Source organism: Ananas comosus, linkage group 2 (assembly GCF_001540865.1).
Source record: "Ananas comosus cultivar F153 linkage group 2, ASM154086v1, whole genome shotgun sequence".
In the NCBI taxonomy this organism is placed as follows: Eukaryota; Viridiplantae; Streptophyta; class Magnoliopsida; order Poales; family Bromeliaceae; genus Ananas; species Ananas comosus.
The window spans coordinates 5,417,562-5,435,563 of NC_033622.1; the positions used below are offsets into that span (position 1 = coordinate 5,417,562).

Consider the following 18,002-nt stretch of genomic DNA (forward strand, 5'->3'; position numbering starts at 1 on the left):
GAAGTTTCCCCTTTTTTTAACCTTCCAGAGGACTGCTTTGAGCAGCCGTAGTTCGACACGTCAGCTAAGTTAGCCCGGATGGGGGCCGAGGCGGCCGTGGGGCCCGCCAAGTTGAAATTGGTTATAATTTGGTAGGGCGAGCTTTGGTACAAGGCCATCCGTCCATCTACTCTTTATCTTGCAAATAGCAGCGCATAAACGGTGGATCGATCAGTCTCATTCTGAGAACGTCCCCATCATCTCTTTTTTTTCTGCCCTTCTTTTTGCTATTAGAGAATATAAAAACCCTCGCGGCCACTATAGTGCAAGAGGAGACTCCTCTCGCATCCCCTCGTCGAGTCGTCGACTCCTCTCTCTCTCTCTCTCTATCCATTTCCTTTTTTCTCAAGGAGAGAAATCGAATGGTCTTCCTCCGAAGCTCTTAATTAGGGTTAGGGTTTTTTTTTTTTTTCTTTTTTTGGGGGGGTGAGGGGGTGGGAGTCGGGGGTGAAAGTTCTCTTCGAGAACTCGATCATCGCGAGGATCGGAGATGGCGCAGAACAACACGATCACGCTCGAAGAGATCAAGAACGAGGTCGTCGATTTGGTACTGATCTATTCCCTCTCTCGCGGTTTTTTCTTTTTTCTCTCTTTTTTTTTTGTGATCTTATTTGATTCCGACTTCCGAGTATTCCATTTTGTTCATTTCATAAATCCAATTTTTTCATACTTTTTTTTTTATAAAAGAAATTTGAGTTTCTTTTCGATTATGTGATATAAGCATAACGATGATCGGATCTCTTGTTTTTTCTTTTCTTTTTTTTTTTTTTTAATCTCTTATTCGATCGATCCCTGCACGTCTCTACCTCGCCCATCGCCTCCGCGTCGAGCGCACGACGCGGCCGTGGTTCGAGATTCCCACGCTCGACTGCACGAATCACAAAGCGCCCGGACACTTTATGCGTCCGATGCTCGTCGGACGGCTGTGATTTGGCCTGATGGGAAAATCTCGCGCGGCGGTGTAGGCCCTGCCATGAACCTAGAAAAGGGCGCAAAGAGACAAAAAAGAATCAATCCCCCCCTCCCCCCCCATCGTATTCGTAGAATAACGATTTTCTCCTTTGGATCGACGCAGCATTTTTTTTTTTCTCCCTCCATCGAATTTGTCCTCTTTTTAGAATATTCTCATCCTCTTCTGCTCCCTTTTCGTTCTCCTCTTTTGGCTCGTTGAGCCAAAAGTGTCATTCATTATGAGAGAATCGATTGGTTCTCATATTTTATTTTTTTTTTTCTTTTTAAAATTTTTATTGTTGACTCGGGAGAAATGAAATGAAATGGAATGAAATGAATGAATGATGGTGTACATATGAGATAATGTTTTGTGTACTGGTTGCAGGAGAGTGTTCCGATCGAGGAAGTGTTCGCGCAGCTGAAATGCTCCAGAGAGGGTCTCACCTCAGCCGAGGGCGAAAACCGCCTCAACATCTTCGGCCCCAACAAGCTCGAAGAGAAGAAGGTGCTCTTTCATAATCATGGTCTACCCATATTTCAAAATTTTGATTTAGCAACTAACCTTTCAGTTTTGTTTGATTCCAATCCATTATTGGATATTTTTATTTAGAAAAATTTGAATGCCATATTTATCTTTACAAACTTAATTAGTTAACTTACTTTATATAATTCTCGTAATTAATAAATTTATTAAAATAAATAATTATTATATTATATTACATTTTGAAGTTAAAGTATCAAATCAAATAAATTAAAAAATTATATTTTAAAATTAAAATTTTAAAAAGTCAAATAGTCGATCCAAAATAATCTATATTTTAGATAAATTCTGCACGTTTTTACCTTCGGAATTTAGCTTCCTCAAATTTTTTTTTTTATTATTATTATTTTTTTTTGTATTGAGACCTTCTCAACTTTTATTTTTTATTTGAATTTTTATATGTAGTTAGGATAAAAATTTTATCAAATTTAGCGACTCTATTAGTTATCAACCGTTAATTGAATTAATTTTATTTGATAGAGAGTAATTAAGATCGTTAAATTTAATATAATTGAGAGGACTCTTTTCAGAATGGAGTATAGTTGAGGTCCTTATACATTTTTGTCCTTAGCTTTTTCTTTAAATAGATAAAAGATGTACGGACCATTTTGAAACCGTCCCAACTTTATTTTTTCTTTATTTCGCTGATACTTTATTATTTTTCATTTTTTAATTTCAATCATCATCATTATTTTTTATTATTTTAATTTTAATTACTCTAGTTAACGAAACAGTACCAATTTAGTAAGTCTGATAGTAATTTTCATTTAATTCAACACTTGTAACTATTTCGTGGCCAAAAAAATTACCTTTTCCATTAAAAGTTAATTAATTGTCAAAAGTTAAAGGAATTACCAATACCACTATAAAATTTGACAAACTTTAATGAAATTAACTAGAATAACTCGAACTAAAATGTTCGAAAATAAACAAATGTCAAATAAATACATAAATAAAGTTGGGGGATTTATTTCAGAAAATTGTAGCTTTTTAGACATTTTTACCCTTTTTATATCATACTTTCTAATTCTTTATTTTTTTATTTATATCTAAAATACAGGAGAATAAATTTCTCAAATTCTTGGGGTTTATGTGGAATCCCCTATCATGGGTCATGGAGATGGCTGCAATCATGGCCATTGCCCTCGCCAACGGCGGCGGGCAACCGCCGGATTGGGAGGACTTCGTGGGGATCATCGTCTTGCTCCTTATCAACTCTACAATTTCCTTCATCGAGGAGAACAACGCCGGCAACGCCGCCGCCGCTCTCATGGCCAATCTCGCTCCCAAGACAAAGGCGAGAAATTAAATAAGATACTAAGACTATTTATCCGTAATTTTCTCTTAAATTTATGGTGTCAGAGCCTACACTAATAAACTAGCCACTAAATTTCGAGAAGTCGTGAATTTGATTTTCTACGTTCACAGCTATTTAGCGGAGGGTGGTTAAATCTTTATCCGTTTTCTGTTTAATAAAATTTCATTTTGATGGCATTTTTTTATCAAACAAGGTTTTCTCAAAAAAAAAAAAAAAAAAAAAAAAAAAGAGTTTCGGATAGTACAAGGGCTAAAATGAAAAGCTCGATATATCTCCTTTAATTTTGAACCTCCAAACTCTTCATTCTTCCAAAAAGTAAAAACAAATTAATATGCCGTGTGCGGTAGCACTATTGTACTATTAAACACTAATTAAAATTAAGCACGTCACGATCATCGTATATAATTAGGCACATGATTGCCGCATGCTAAATTTCTAAACTTTTTCTCACTTAGAATTCGGATCTCAGCAACGTCAGCAAAAATAAATAATTTTTTTTTTTTTTAATTACCGCAGGATGTACGAAGGACGTACGAAGATATCTAAATTCAATTATTAATAGTTTTTTTAACTAGAGTAAAATCTAGTTACCGCAGGATCGGTGTACGTACGAGGATATCTGAATCTGAATGAGAATGAATGATTTATGTACAGGTGCTGAGAGATGGGCGGTGGACGGAGCAGGAGGCGGCGATCTTGGTCCCCGGCGACATCATCAGCATCAAGCTGGGCGACATCGTCCCCGCCGACGCCCGCCTGCTCGAGGGCGACCCGCTGAAGGTGGACCAATCGGCGCTGACGGGGGAGTCCCTGCCGGTGACGAAGAACCCGGGGGACGAGGTCTTCTCGGGGTCGACGTGCAAGCAAGGGGAGATCGAGGCCGTCGTGATCGCCACCGGCGTCCACACCTTCTTCGGGAAGGCGGCCCACCTCGTCGACAGCACGAACCAGGTCGGGCACTTCCAGAAGGTGCTCACGGCCATCGGCAACTTCTGCATCTGCTCCATCGCCCTCGGGATCGTCGTCGAGATCATCGTCATGTTCCCGATCCAGCGCCGGCCCTACCGCCGCGGCATCGACAACTTGCTCGTCCTGCTCATCGGGGGGATCCCCATCGCGATGCCGACGGTGCTGTCGGTCACGATGGCCATCGGGTCGCACAAGCTGTCGCAGCAGGGGGCGATCACGAAGCGGATGACGGCCATCGAGGAGATGGCCGGAATGGATGTTTTGTGCAGCGACAAGACCGGCACGCTGACGCTGAACAAGCTGAGCGTCGACAAGAACCTGATCGAGGTGTTCGCCAAGGGCGTCGATAAGGATCACGTCATCCTGCTCGCCGCCAGGGCGTCGCGGACGGAGAACCAGGACGCCATCGACGCCGCCATGGTCGGAATGCTCGCCGACCCCAAGGAGGTAATTTTTATTCTATTTTCCCATATTCGCTCCACCAACCCACATTCCTTTAGTACGAGAACAAACAAATTAACCAGCCATGCATCGATCTTATATATAGTTGTTGAACTCGTTCGTTATAATATATATCACTTTCCTCGCCATAAAACTAAACAGCGAGGGAGAAATCACTCACTTTTAACTTGAACTCTAGTTAAATTCCAAGTCCACGTTCAATCCAAAATCAAAGCTTCGACGAAATAAATACGCACGCAAGTGTTTTTAAATAGGCTCGTTAGCTCTCCGTTGGAATGGGAAAGAGAAAAAGGGCGAGAAAGAAAAATTATTTTCTCTTCCTTTATATTAGAGAGAATAACAAAGAGATCGAATAGGTTTGAGCCTAAAATTAAGCAGATAAATAAGAAAAAGGAGAAAAAATGATTATTCATAATGGGTCATTATTGTTCTCTCCTAAAGTACAGAAAAAAAAATGGGGGAAAAATTATTTTACCAAACATCATGCATGTGAGAAAATTAGTACTATTTTTTCTTTTCTTTTCTCCCCTTTTCTCTTTTCACTCTCATTTGGGTCTTCTAAAAAAAATTCTTCAGTCCAGATGAGAGGAATATATTGGATACGCTGTTCTTTAAAACAAACTTACAGTATCAATTGTTTGACAATAATTAATACTAGTAGATTTACAGATAAACTAGCAATCATTATTTCTTTAAGATTGACACTAGCAAATTCCTCCACTTAAAAAGATTAAAATAACATGGTCGTCCCACTTTATTTGAGTCTGGCTATTATTTACTGATGCTTACACAATAATTAATCCTACACATTCATTTTTTTCGCGATTAATTTCCTCGTGCTAAAGGTCATGCAACTGTTGTTCGCCAACTCAAATGACAGGGATAAATATCAATTACCGAGAAATAATTTATGTAATTTCTAATTAATTAAGTCCTTCTGACACTTAATTATAGTTTGTTAGCTTTTACATATATATATATTTATAATGAGCAGATTAAGGTGCTGATGACATGTGATGATGCAGGCGCGAGCTGGAATCAGGGAAGTGCACTTCCTCCCCTTCAACCCAGTCGACAAGAGGACGGCCTTGACCTACATTGATGCCAACGGCAACTGGCATCGTGTCAGCAAAGGTGCCCCCGAACAGGTAAATATTATACTCTCTCGTGTATCCACCTTTTTTTTTTCAAAAAGTAATAATAATAATTGAAAAATACTTTTATATCAAGTGGCAACTTTGTCCCTCAAAAAGGACGCTCATCAAATTTCTCTCACTAAGAGGCCGTTTGGTTGAGTGCAATTAAAAATACAGTGCAGTTAAAGAGATAAATGCAATTAGAAATGTAGTAGTTATAATTATATGCATCTTATTTAATTGGATGCGGTAAAAGACACAGTAACTATAAATAATTTCTTTGGTTATATTTAACTGAGAAGTGTAATTTCAAAATTTTATCACTTTCTATATATATAGAGGGGGTGAGGAAGAAAATATTCTTTATTTTAAAAATGAATAGGAATGTAAGTTTATCTTTTATTTAATGTTATTCTCTCTAACTTGTTACAATTGGAACTGTGGTCAATTTAGGTGTAGTTCCAACTGCCGCACTTAGGATTTCTTATACAATTCCATCTCCGGTAGTTAAATTTAAATGTATCAAATCAAAAACCAGATTTCGATCTGCATATAGTTGCAACTGCACCGGATGTCGATTTGCACGCAGTTGCAATTGCAACGGATTTCAATCTGTATGTAGTTGCAACTTCACGCAGCCAACAACAAATATTCACAGTAACTCTATCCTCGAATTAATAGCTCTTTAAATGGTTTTACTGTTGTTTTCTCTTTTCTTTTTCTTTTTTTTATTTTCACTATGCCTATTCTATAACTGTATTAACGGCAAAAAATCAGCAGTGAACTAACAATAGTCAACTGACAAGCACAAGTCCGCAAAATTTTAGTAACTTTGTATGAATATATCCGAGAACTAACACTTTACATGAAGTTAGGAACAAACACATTTCACTGTTCATGGATTTTGCAGGATATATTTGGATTTGCCTCTTGAAATTCACTTGGGGTTGCTGACTTCTTTTCGCTTTTTGTAACACAAACAGATTATGAGCCTCTGCAACTGCAGGGAAGACGTGAGAAAGAAGGCTCACAGTGTGATCGACAAGTTCGCCGAACGCGGGCTTCGCTCGCTAGCCGTTGCAAGGCAGGAAGTCCCCGAGAAGAGCAAGGAGAGCCCGGGAGGCCCCTGGGAGTTTGTTGCCTTGTTGCCACTGTTCGATCCTCCGCGGCACGACAGTGCTGAGACCATCAGAAAGGCTCTCAATCTCGGCGTCAATGTCAAGATGATTACCGGTATGTAATCATGAAGTGAAAATTGTATAGGTCTATTGGAACAAAAGTGCAATTTAAAATAGATGCATAAAGTTTAAAAGTTCTTATTTTATTATCTAAAATTAGAGTTGAAATAAATATCTGAACAAAAGACTTTATAATTTCACTACCAGACGTTACGCGACCTTATAGTACTTGTAACTTTCCGGACAAACTATTCGTGAAATATTCCGTCATGAAAACATTTATGTTAGATAGTTAGTGCAGATTGATATTTTACAAGTATCGTAAAGTTAGATAGCGAAATTAGCACTTAAAAAATTTAGGTGTCTTACTCAAAATGCGCTATAGTTTAGGTAAGATCTCTGCAATTTAACCAAATCAAGGACTACTCTTACCTATCCTTTAATTGTGGCAATTGTAATATGTACATTATATTAGTTTATGTATTTATGCTGCTATGGTGTTCAGGTGACCAGCTTGCTATTGCGAAGGAGACCGGCCGAAGGCTTGGAATGGGCACCAACATGTATCCATCCTCTTCCTTGCTTGGCCAACACAAGGATGCTTCGTTGGAAGCGCTTCCTGTCGACGAATTGATTGAGAAAGCTGATGGTTTTGCAGGAGTTTTCCCAGGTAAGCAGCATTGGCACTTTCTGTTGTAAGTCTCTGTTTTGTTTTGTTGAACTAGACTAACTGACATGAGCTTTTTTACTTTATGTTAATTTGACAGAGCATAAGTATGAGATCGTGAAGAGGCTGCAGGAGAAGAAGCATATATGCGGAATGACAGGCGACGGTGTGAACGATGCCCCGGCACTGAAGAAGGCTGATATTGGAATTGCTGTTGCTGATGCTACAGATGCCGCGAGAAGTGCTTCTGATATTGTCCTCACTGAACCTGGTCTCAGTGTCATCATTAGTGCTGTCCTTACCAGCAGATGCATCTTCCAGAGGATGAAGAACTACACTGTTAGTTTCATACATTCATAGTTTCATATTGAAATTCCTTCATTTACACTTTCCTGATATCTAAATTAATCTCTGTCCATCTTGACTTTTCACAGATTTATGCTGTTTCCATTACCATCCGTATTGTGGTAAGTATCAAAATGACATTAAATTGCGAAGATATGTCTGAATCTCTTGTTGTTTGTGAGGTTGGGTTGTTGAACCTCATATTCACCTGTGCTTCAACTTCTCTAACTCTTCTTTTTCCTGTTTTGTAATTTTGAAGCTTGGCTTTATGCTCATTGCACTGATCTGGAAGTTCGACTTCTCGCCTTTCATGGTTCTGATCATAGCTATCCTCAATGACGGTTAGTCCTCATCTAATATGTTTCAAATTTTCATAAAATCTGAACTTCTTGCTATTTCAATTTAGTATTCATATTGTTTGGTTTCATTTACAATCTCTTCTCCTACAACCACAGGTACAATCATGACAATCTCTAAGGATCGAGTGAAACCGTCTCCGCTTCCAGATAGCTGGAAGTTGAAAGAAATTTTTGCTACGGGTGTTGTTCTTGGGGGTTATCTTGCATTGATGACTGTAATATTTTTCTGGGCTATGTACAAGACCGATTTCTTCTCGGTGAGTTTTGATCTTTTTGTTACCTTGGTTATACTTTTTCCTTGTAGTTGTATTTTAGTGCTAGTGGAGTCACTTCTGTTACTAAATTTCAGTTACCAGATGAGGCCTATAATTTTTCCAAATGTCATAATACTGCCTTGATTGCAATAGAATTTTGTGTTGTCGTAATAAGCAATTTTGGTGCCTTGGTGCAGGATAAATTTCACGTTAGATCGCTGAGGGAAAGAGACCATGAGATGATGTCTGCCTTGTACCTGCAAGTGAGCATCGTGAGCCAGGCCCTCATCTTCGTCACTCGGTCCCGCAGTTGGTGCTTCGTTGAGCGCCCTGGTCTGCTTTTAGTCAGTGCGTTCGTGGTTGCTCAACTTGTAAGTAGTTTTTTTTCCACTTTCTTTTTCACTGGATTTTCATTACTTGATGGTTATTAGTATTCGCAGCATATTAGATGTTCCTGCTTGATTTTATGAATCCATCATCGTATTTTATAAAAGAATTACAAATAGAGAAGAACAGATTGTTGTGTCCTGTTTCCCTTCTAAGCAAAATTTTGTAGTTTAGCTCATTTATTACATTATCTGTATTCTGTAATTCGATATTTCTTATCAAGTCTCAAGTAGGAACAAGAGTAGAATATAATGGTGTGTGATATCACCTTGTTCTTCATGGAATCATGCTCCTATCTTTTTGTTGTTTCCTTTTCCCCCTTACATGAGTTCAATTTCGTAGCCTAAAGTTTTCATGATTTGTTGCTTTATTCAAACCACCTAACTATTGGGTTTCTACCTTCACTTATCAGCTTACGATGAATAAGTACTTCATATAGGTTTGTCTGTATTGGATACTATGACAGATTTTTGTTATATACTACATAGACATTTGCCACATACTTCTTTTAATTATCTGCTTCTAGAAAAAAAAAGAAAAAAGCAAACAAATTGAAAATGTGTATATAGCTTGGACAAATTTTGGGCTGCTTATTGCATAACATTGAGTAACAGTCTCAATACTTTTAGAATTTAAATTGAACCTGTAGTACTACCTGGTTGATAAAATGAAGTTCTTGTTTGGAACATATTCAACATCATATCACTCTACTCTTATGCTCATTCTGCTTTTCTCTGAAGAAAAAGACTTGATGCATCAGTTTATCCAAGCTTTGTTGTTTTCTGTATCATGTATCTGTGTTCATGAATCATTTATTGAAACTTGTCTGTAATTCCAAGACCTGAGACATTTCCAATATTCTTTCTCTTAGGCTTATAAGCATCTAGGAAAAATGATTACTCCTATTCACTTCAAAACCAAAGTGATGTCAAATGCAAATGTTCAGCCATGAATAAAACTTATATTTCCTTTACTGTAGGTCGCAACTCTCATTGCTGTCTATGCCAACTGGGGTTTCGCCAAGATCAAAGGCATCGGCTGGGGCTGGGCAGGAGTCATCTGGCTATACAGCATTGTCTTCTTCGTCCCGCTCGATTGGTTCAAATTCGCCATTCGCTACATTCTAAGCGGAAGGGCATGGGATAACCTATTAGAGAATAAGGTAAACCAAATTTCATTAATTTTCTTAATGAACTCACCATTTTATAATGCCCAGTCCGATATGCTTTAATCTATTTATTCGTTTGTTACTATAGATTGCCTTTACTACCAAGAAAGATTACGGTAGAGAGCAAAGGGAGGCTCAATGGGCACTGGCGCAGAGGACACTCCATGGTCTCCAGCCTCCAGAAGCCAGTGCACTCTTCAATGAGAAGAGCAGCTACCGCGAGCTCTCTGAGATCGCTGAGCAAGCCAAACGGCGTGCTGAGGTTGCAAGGTATGTCTTCAACAATTTCATCACAGCAGTAATTGCACTTTTTTAGCTATTAGTATAATGCTTTTATTAATATGTTCTTGTGAAAATAGAATCGCCATTCAGTGTAGCCTCTCTAATTTCTCAGTAGATCAATGAGTGACTGCGAGTTCTGCTTATATACAATTCAGAAGTACATGGCACTAAACTTCAAATCTCCATCTATACCCTCAAAAACAGCTAATGTTTCTGCAGCTGCCTTAGCTCTCAGATTTTGATCAGAGAATGTCGAAAAGTTAAATTTTAAAAAAGCAGAACGACCATTAAAACTTTTTGCGCAAATACCCTTTTAAATGTTAGAGAAAATCATAACACCCTCATCGACATCTTTTTGGGGAAACTTGAAGTCAATTTATCACTTGAAGTTAACTGGAGAGGCATAGGAAAAACTTTTTATCTTTTTTTTAGTAAATTGGTGTAGACACGCACTCTGAGGTGTACACATGCAAAATACATGCTTATTGAGTGAATTATGTATGTGCTCAAAAGAACCCACGAAAAGTTTTTCCTGTTACAACTAGATAACCGCTCTTTGATTAGCGAAAAGGTCCCTGAAAATTAATGATAAATGTGGTCATGATCATGCGCAGGCTAAGGGAGCTGCACACCCTAAAGGGTCACGTGGAATCGGTGGTCAAGCTGAAGGGGCTCGACATAGAGACCATCCAGCAACACTACACCGTATAAAGAGTATATATTTCAATCGTATGGAGGATAACCTCAGAATGCGGTTCATTTATCGGTGGAAGCAAAGTTGCCTTAACTTGTGAGGAACTCTTCATTGTAAAATGGTTAGTGCACTATTTTTCTTGGCATAGGTTTATGCGGTTAGAGTGTGCTGTGATTATTTTTTTTCGTTTTGTCCTAGTTAGTAAGAGTTTGGTGATTGTGAGATGCAAATAATGCAAAACAGCTATTGTTCCCTTTTCGCTTTAAATTTGACTATTAATGCCTATAATAATGTTTTCCCTTTAAAGTTGAATCTGTTGGGTACTTTTTTTACCCCTTAATCTTGTGTTCAGATTTTGATTGATTGAGTTTTGCAAAAGATTGCATGTTTGATAAGATTTTTCCAGATCAGCTCATCTTTTTTATCTTATGAATATGAGCTACAATTTTTTGTTTTTTTCTCTCTGATGGTCTGACTTTTCAATTGTCTGTTCTCGACGCATGTTGTGGTTCTCTGACAATGCTACTTCTGTTTTTCTGATACAGTCACTATTCAATTTCTGTTGTGATTCTGATTTCTGAATGCTTAGATACTTCTACTGTTTCCATGAAGGAAACCGATTACTATTCAATTTAATGAGAGAAGATGTAAAGATCCAATTAGAAAGTTAGATATAAGGAAGTATTTGAAGAAGTCAAGAAGATACTTAACAAATAGTAAAGACATTTGCTAGTATTTTTATCAATTTTCGACATAAATTCAAAGAAAATTTAAATTATGAACATAAAATACAATTGCTATTTGTCGGCTTTCTTGTCTGACCTTTACCAAAATTGACATTGAGCTACCTTCCTCACTGGCCTTTAGTAGGACTAGCAAAGTTTATTGCGGCGAAAGCAGGGCACATAATAGGAAGAGAGACATAGGAAGAGAAAGCTCGAGTGGTGACCCTGCCAATACACATTGTTCAAACTTTACCATTGACAGTCCCTGAGAGAACTCTAATACAAGCAGTTCCCTGAAGAAAGTTGACATGCTCAACTTATCATCAGATGGACTTCTAGTTGATGATTAGTTGATTACTTTCTTATTAGAACTTTGTCTGAGTTGAACAGAGCGAAAGATGAGGCTAAATAGGGAAACCTCCTTTTTTTATTGTTATTAGAACTTCATTTTAAGTTGAACCGATCAAATGAAGAGGCCAAATAGGAAACCTCCATTTTTCAGTTACTATGCAGTTACGGACCTTTACTGACCCTGTTAATGAACCAAGTTGGAGCCATACATATGGTTTTGCTTCAGAATCAGTAACAGTGAATTAAGATTCAAATGGGGCTTGAACACAATGTATATTTGTTTCTGATCAAGGGACTACATTTTGGTTTTGATTTTGTGCTCAAAGTTTGTTTCTTGTTTCCAAATATTTGCACATTGAACACGTCCCATGTGAATGATCTAGGAGCAGATTTGTAGGTCCACAGCTTACTTTTGGACATTTGTCCTTAAAATACAATTGCATTTACGCTTTAGAGCTCTTAAAACTCCCTATTGATCATAATGGATCGATAGACTCATATGTGTATATATATATATATTGGTCATTCATACTCGTTGTTTATTCTCCATTGGTTATATACTATTGTTGAGCTAATAAGGCGCGGCCAAGTGGTACACCGATACTCCACTCAAATCTTTTCTTTAATGATGACAATTTTACTACGCAACGGGAGCATCGAAAGAAATTCTAAGTAACCACCGCGCGAATTAAGAGAAGTTACAGTAACCGCAAACAGTTCCAAGCGGTTCCAATCGGCTGAAAGTGGCCCGAGAAAACAGGAATAGTAGCCGATCGTGAATAGGGGATAACTGATCAATAGGGGCAATCTATAAATAGGCCAATAACGCCCTGAAAAGAGGTCTTTTTTCTGAGAACAGAAGACCACTTTTATTTTCTTAGCAATTTCTCTGCATTTCTTAGGAGTAGTCTACTTGTAATCCTTTACTTTTCAGCACTTACTGCTTTTCCTAGGAGTAGAATTAGACTAGATCAACCGAGTCTGTATGCCTTCAGGCACACTCGACCCTTGTACTTTTTCCACCAATCAAATTCAATATATATAAAGGTAACTCGGTTCTTTCGGCCGACCAACTACTGTGTTTTTCATTCATTCGGCTTCTTCGGCCGACTCCAGCTTTCACACAGTTCGTACATTCGGCTCATCTAGCCGAACCGATTCTACAGTAAAAGTTTCGAACTCGGCTGATCCGATCCCTCATCAGCCGAATCGCTTGATCCAGTCGAAGGGCGCAAACTTCGAGGGTCACCAATCGTAGTCGTTCCGTATCCCTACGCTATTCCCGAAGGAGATCTTTGATCAGGTCAAGGATCAGGATGTTCGGCTCCCAACAACTATTAAGCTCGATGGGGCTTTTTGTCTTTGGATGGAGCTTCAACTAAAACTATTATAAATAGTTCTTATTAAGTACTTTTCACTAATTTTTCAGATACGACCATAAAAATGAGATCGGGTGAGACAATGATTATTAATTAGATAGCAGCATACTGGTAATGTCTATAATTTTGTCTTAAGTTGACATCCTATTGTATTTTGCGCTATCATTTTGGACATGTATTAGGCCATATATATTGGAAATAAAAGTTGTATTTCCTTGCTACTTGTTAAGTTGAAAATATAACTTATTTAAAATTTTTTATTTGTGTTAAAATGCAATGGTTTATGATTATTAATTCGTGATATTAAATTTTGAAGCTTTAAATACGTGAGTTATTTTGTAAAAAATATAATTGCACTAGGATGTTTGATATTACGCCGGGAATACTTAAACTTTCCATCTTAACTATGTGGCGGTTCTGCAACAATTGCTTCATGATGGTGCGTTCGCTGGTAGGATTCTGTACAAAAGTTTACATGCTGTTTCCATTCTATAAGGATGCATTTGGTTCGGATTATGCTGGCAGGATTACAAGTAATCTTGCCAGGATTACTGTCTTTAGTTCATCCAATATGTAATCTTGGTTAATAGTGTAGCATTACAAATGATGCAGAATTACACTGAAAATATTAATAAGCGGGGGCTAGGTATGTCGTATTGCTGATGGCGGCTTATCTTGCATTTATATTTGGCTAAATTACAGAAAACTTCTCTGTCAAAACTCGATTTTTCACTTTTCTCCCTATCATTTAAAAACCTACACTTTGCCCCCTTATAAAATGAAAAATGTGCACTTCACCCCCTACCGTTAGTGATCCGTTCGGATTCCGTTATAAAATATTTTTTTATACCAAAAATATCCCTCCGCCCTCTTCCATGTTGCTCCACCTCGCCGCCTTGCCCTCCCCCACTGCCTCGCCCTCGCCCATATCTCTGTCTGCGCCCACAAACACCCCTTCGCCCTCCTCCACCGCCTCGCCTTCGCCCTCGTTGGCCTTGCCCACTTTTCCATCCACGTCTACCTCGATTTCCTTCCTACTGTCGCCGAAATCGAGGGGCGGCGAGAGTGCAGGAGGAGAAGGGGAGCAGGTGGAGAAGAAAATGGAGAGAAACCGCGGCCGATCGAGGCGGCGGTTGAGGAAGATGATGGAGGAGACGAAAATGGTAAGGGGCAAATGGTCATTTTATCATCACAATACACACCGTACCCCCTGTGAACATTTTTTATTTTACAAGAGGGCAAAGTGTAGGTTTTTAAATGATAGGGGGGAAAGTGAAAAATCGAGTTTTGACAGGAGGGTTTTATGTAATTTAGCCTTTATATTAAATTACAAATTTATCCTTCCGAACCCCCAAACCTTTACAATACGCTCATTTTCAAAATTGTAATTTCAATTTTTAAATTCTCAAATTTTAAAATTTATAATTTAAATTTTAACTTTTAAATTTTAAATTTCAATATTTAAATTTTAAATTTTAAATTTTNAATGATGACAATTTTACTGCGCACTGGGAGCATCGGAAGAAATTCTAAGTAACCACCGCGCGAATTAAGGGAAGTTACAGTAACCGCAAACAGTTCCAAGCGGTTCCAATCGGCTGAAAGTGGCCTGAGAAAACAGGAATAGTGGCCGATCGTGAATAGGGAATAACTGATCAATAGGGGCAATCTATAAATAGGCCAATAACGCCTTGAAAAGAGGTCTTTTTTCCGAGAACAGAAGACCACTTTTATTTTCTTAGCAATTTCTCTGCATTTCTTAGGAGTAGTCTACCTGTAATCCTTTACTTTTTAGCACTTACTGCTTTTCCTAGGAGTAGAATTAGACTAGATCAACCGAGTCTGTATGCCTTCAGGCACACTCGACCCTTGTACTTTTTCCACCAATCAAATTCAATATATATAAAGGTAATTCGGTTCTTTCAGCCGACCAACTACTGTGTTTTTCATTCATTCAGCTTCTTCGGCCGACTCCAGTTTTCACACAGTTCATACATTCGGCTCATCTAGCCGAACCGATTATACAGTAAAAGTTTCGAACTCGGCTGATCCGATCCCTCATCAGCCGAATCGCTTGATCCAGTCGAAGGGCGCAAACTTCGAGGGTCACCAATCGTAGCCGTTCCGCATCCCTACGCTATTCCCGAAGGAGATTTTTGACCAGATCAAGGATCAGGATGTTCGGCTCCCAACAACTATTAAGCTCGATGGGGCTTTTTGTCTTTGGATGGAGCTTCAACTAAAACTATTATAAATAGTTCTTATTAAGTACTTTTCACTAATTTCTCAGATACGACCATAAAAATGAGATCGGGTGAGACAATGATTATTCATTAGATAGCAGCATACTGGTAATGTCTATAATTTTGTCTTAAGTTGACATCCTATTGTATTTTGCGCTATCATTTTGGACATGTATTAGGCCATATATATTGGAAATAAAAGTTGTATTTCCTTGCTACTTGTTAAGTTGAAAATATAACTTATTTAAAATTTTTTATTTGTGTTAAAATCCAATGGTTTATGATTATTAATATTCGTGATATTAAATTTTGAAGCTTTAAATACGTGAGTTATTTTGTAAAAAATATAATTGCACAAGGATGTTTGATATTAAGCCGGGGATACTTAAACTTTCCATCTTAACTATGCGGCGGTTCTGCAACAATTGCTTCCTGATGGTGCGTTCGCTACTAGGATTCTATACAAAAGTTTACATGCTGTTTCCATTCTATAAGGGTGCATTTGGTTCAGATTATGCTGGCAAGATTACAAGCAATCTTGCCAGGATTACCGTCTTTAGTTCATCCAATATGTAATCTTGGTTAATAGTGTAGCATTACAAATGATGCAGAATTACACCGAAAATATTAATAAGCGGGGGCTAGGTATGTCGTATTGCTGATGGCCGCTTATCTTGCATTTATATTTGGCTAAATTACAGAAAACCCCTCTGTCAAAACCCGATTTTTCACTTTCCCCCCTGTCACTTAAAAACCTATACTTTGCCCCCTTATAAAATAAAAAATATGCACTTCACCCCCTACCGTTAGTGAGCTGTTAAGGTTCCGTTATAAAATATTTTTTATGCCAAAAATACCCCTCCGCCCTCTTCTCTCCTCCACTGCCTCGCCCTCGTCCATATCTCCGTCTACGCCCACAAACACCCCTTCGCCCTCCTCCGCCGCCTTGCCTTCGCCCTCGTTAGTCTTGCCCACTTCTCCATCCACGCCTACCTTGATTTCCTTCCTACTGTCGCCGAAATCGAGGGGCGGCGAGGGTGCAGGAGAAGAAGGAGAGTAGGTGGAGAAGAAAATGGAGAGAAACCGCGGCCGATCGAGGCGGCGGTTGAGGAAGATGAGGGAGGAAACAAAAATGGTAAGGGGCAAATAGTCATTTTATCATCACAGTACACACCGTACCCCCCTGTGAACATATTTTATTTTACAAGAGGGCAAAGTGGAGGTTTTTAAAGGATAGGGGGGAAAGTGAAAAATCGGATTTTGACGAGAGGGTTTTATGTAATTTAGCCTTTATATTGAATTACAAATTTATCCTTCTGAACCCCAAAACCTTTACAAAACGTCATTTTCAAAATTATAATTTCATTTTTAAATTCTCAAATTTTAAAATTTAAAATTTAAATTTTAAATTTTAAATTTTAAATTTCAATATTTAAATTTTAAATTTCAAATTTTTAAATTCAAGTTTCAAGTTTCAAAAGTTTAAATTTTAAATTTTAAAATTTAAAATTTAAAATTTTGAACTTCAAATATAGATTTTAAATTCTAAATTTTAAATTTAGATTTTAAATTTTAAATTTTACATTTATATTTATATTTTAAATTTCAAATTTCAAATTTTAAGTTTTAAATTTTAAATGTATACATTTTATATTTATATTTTATATTAAAATATTAAATTTTATGTTTTTATTTAGATTTAAAATTTAAAATTTAAAATTTAAAATTTAAAATTCAAATTCAAATTTTAAATTATTTAAAATAAATTTTAATAAAAAAATTATTATTTATAAATAGTAAAAAAAATTTGCCAAATATGACTAAGGACAATTTTTTGGAAATAGATTATATTTTGTTGTGAGGATTACTAAATTTTGTAAACTGAACCAAACATAGTAATACTATATATACAATGCAATTCAATATTATATTACTATATTAAATCAAACGCAAATCAAACGCATTAATGCAGTATCAGTAAGAATCTCACTTAGAAATTCAAAATACCTTGATATGTTGAAATTATCAGTAATGTTATATAACGCAAACTAAACGTGCCCTAAAAGCTTTTCTATTCCCGATTGCCTTTTATAAATGTGGTAGAAGTCTTTTTATCTTAATAGATGTGAAAAGAGCATGCTCAACAATCTCACAACAGACCGTCCCTAGAGCAAGTGGCAAAGAGTTTGGTGGTTGATATCCGAGACCCAAGTTCGAATTCTAGTTGACTCATATTTTCAGCTAAGTTTATTTCTAAATGAAATAAACGAAGCCGGTAGCGTGCTACCTATCTCTAAAAAAAAAACAATCTGACATCAGACAACACATCAAAATCAATCACCTTTGATTTTGCTGTTTACGTACTAGCTGATGTCCTTTTCTCCTAGTCTATCAAATTTCTCTCCTTTTGTCACCGTAGCTTTTTCAAATCATCTTAAAGCTCTTGATTAGTTGAGTTTAAAGTAATCATTCTTGCAACAATAGAAGCCCTCTACCTTGGATGACGACTTCTGCTGTTTATCTCTTGTTGCCAATGCTTTTGCCTTTGTCTTCG

General features: G+C 37.4%; 1 protein-coding gene across 1 annotated transcript; it reads left to right on the forward strand.

Annotated features, from left to right (window-relative positions):
• LOC109704641 (plasma membrane ATPase-like) lies at positions 316–11,082 on the forward strand. The gene is made up of 15 exons (XM_020225406.1): positions 316–586; positions 1,376–1,495; positions 2,592–2,828; positions 3,504–4,265; positions 5,306–5,428; positions 6,400–6,649; positions 7,100–7,264; positions 7,362–7,600; positions 7,696–7,728; positions 7,866–7,947; positions 8,062–8,222; positions 8,417–8,590; positions 9,586–9,768; positions 9,863–10,044; positions 10,671–11,082. Exons 1-15 carry the CDS (start codon positions 530–532, stop codon positions 10,765–10,767), a joined length of 2,865 nt encoding a protein of 954 aa, XP_020080995.1. The 5' UTR covers positions 316–529; the 3' UTR covers positions 10,768–11,082.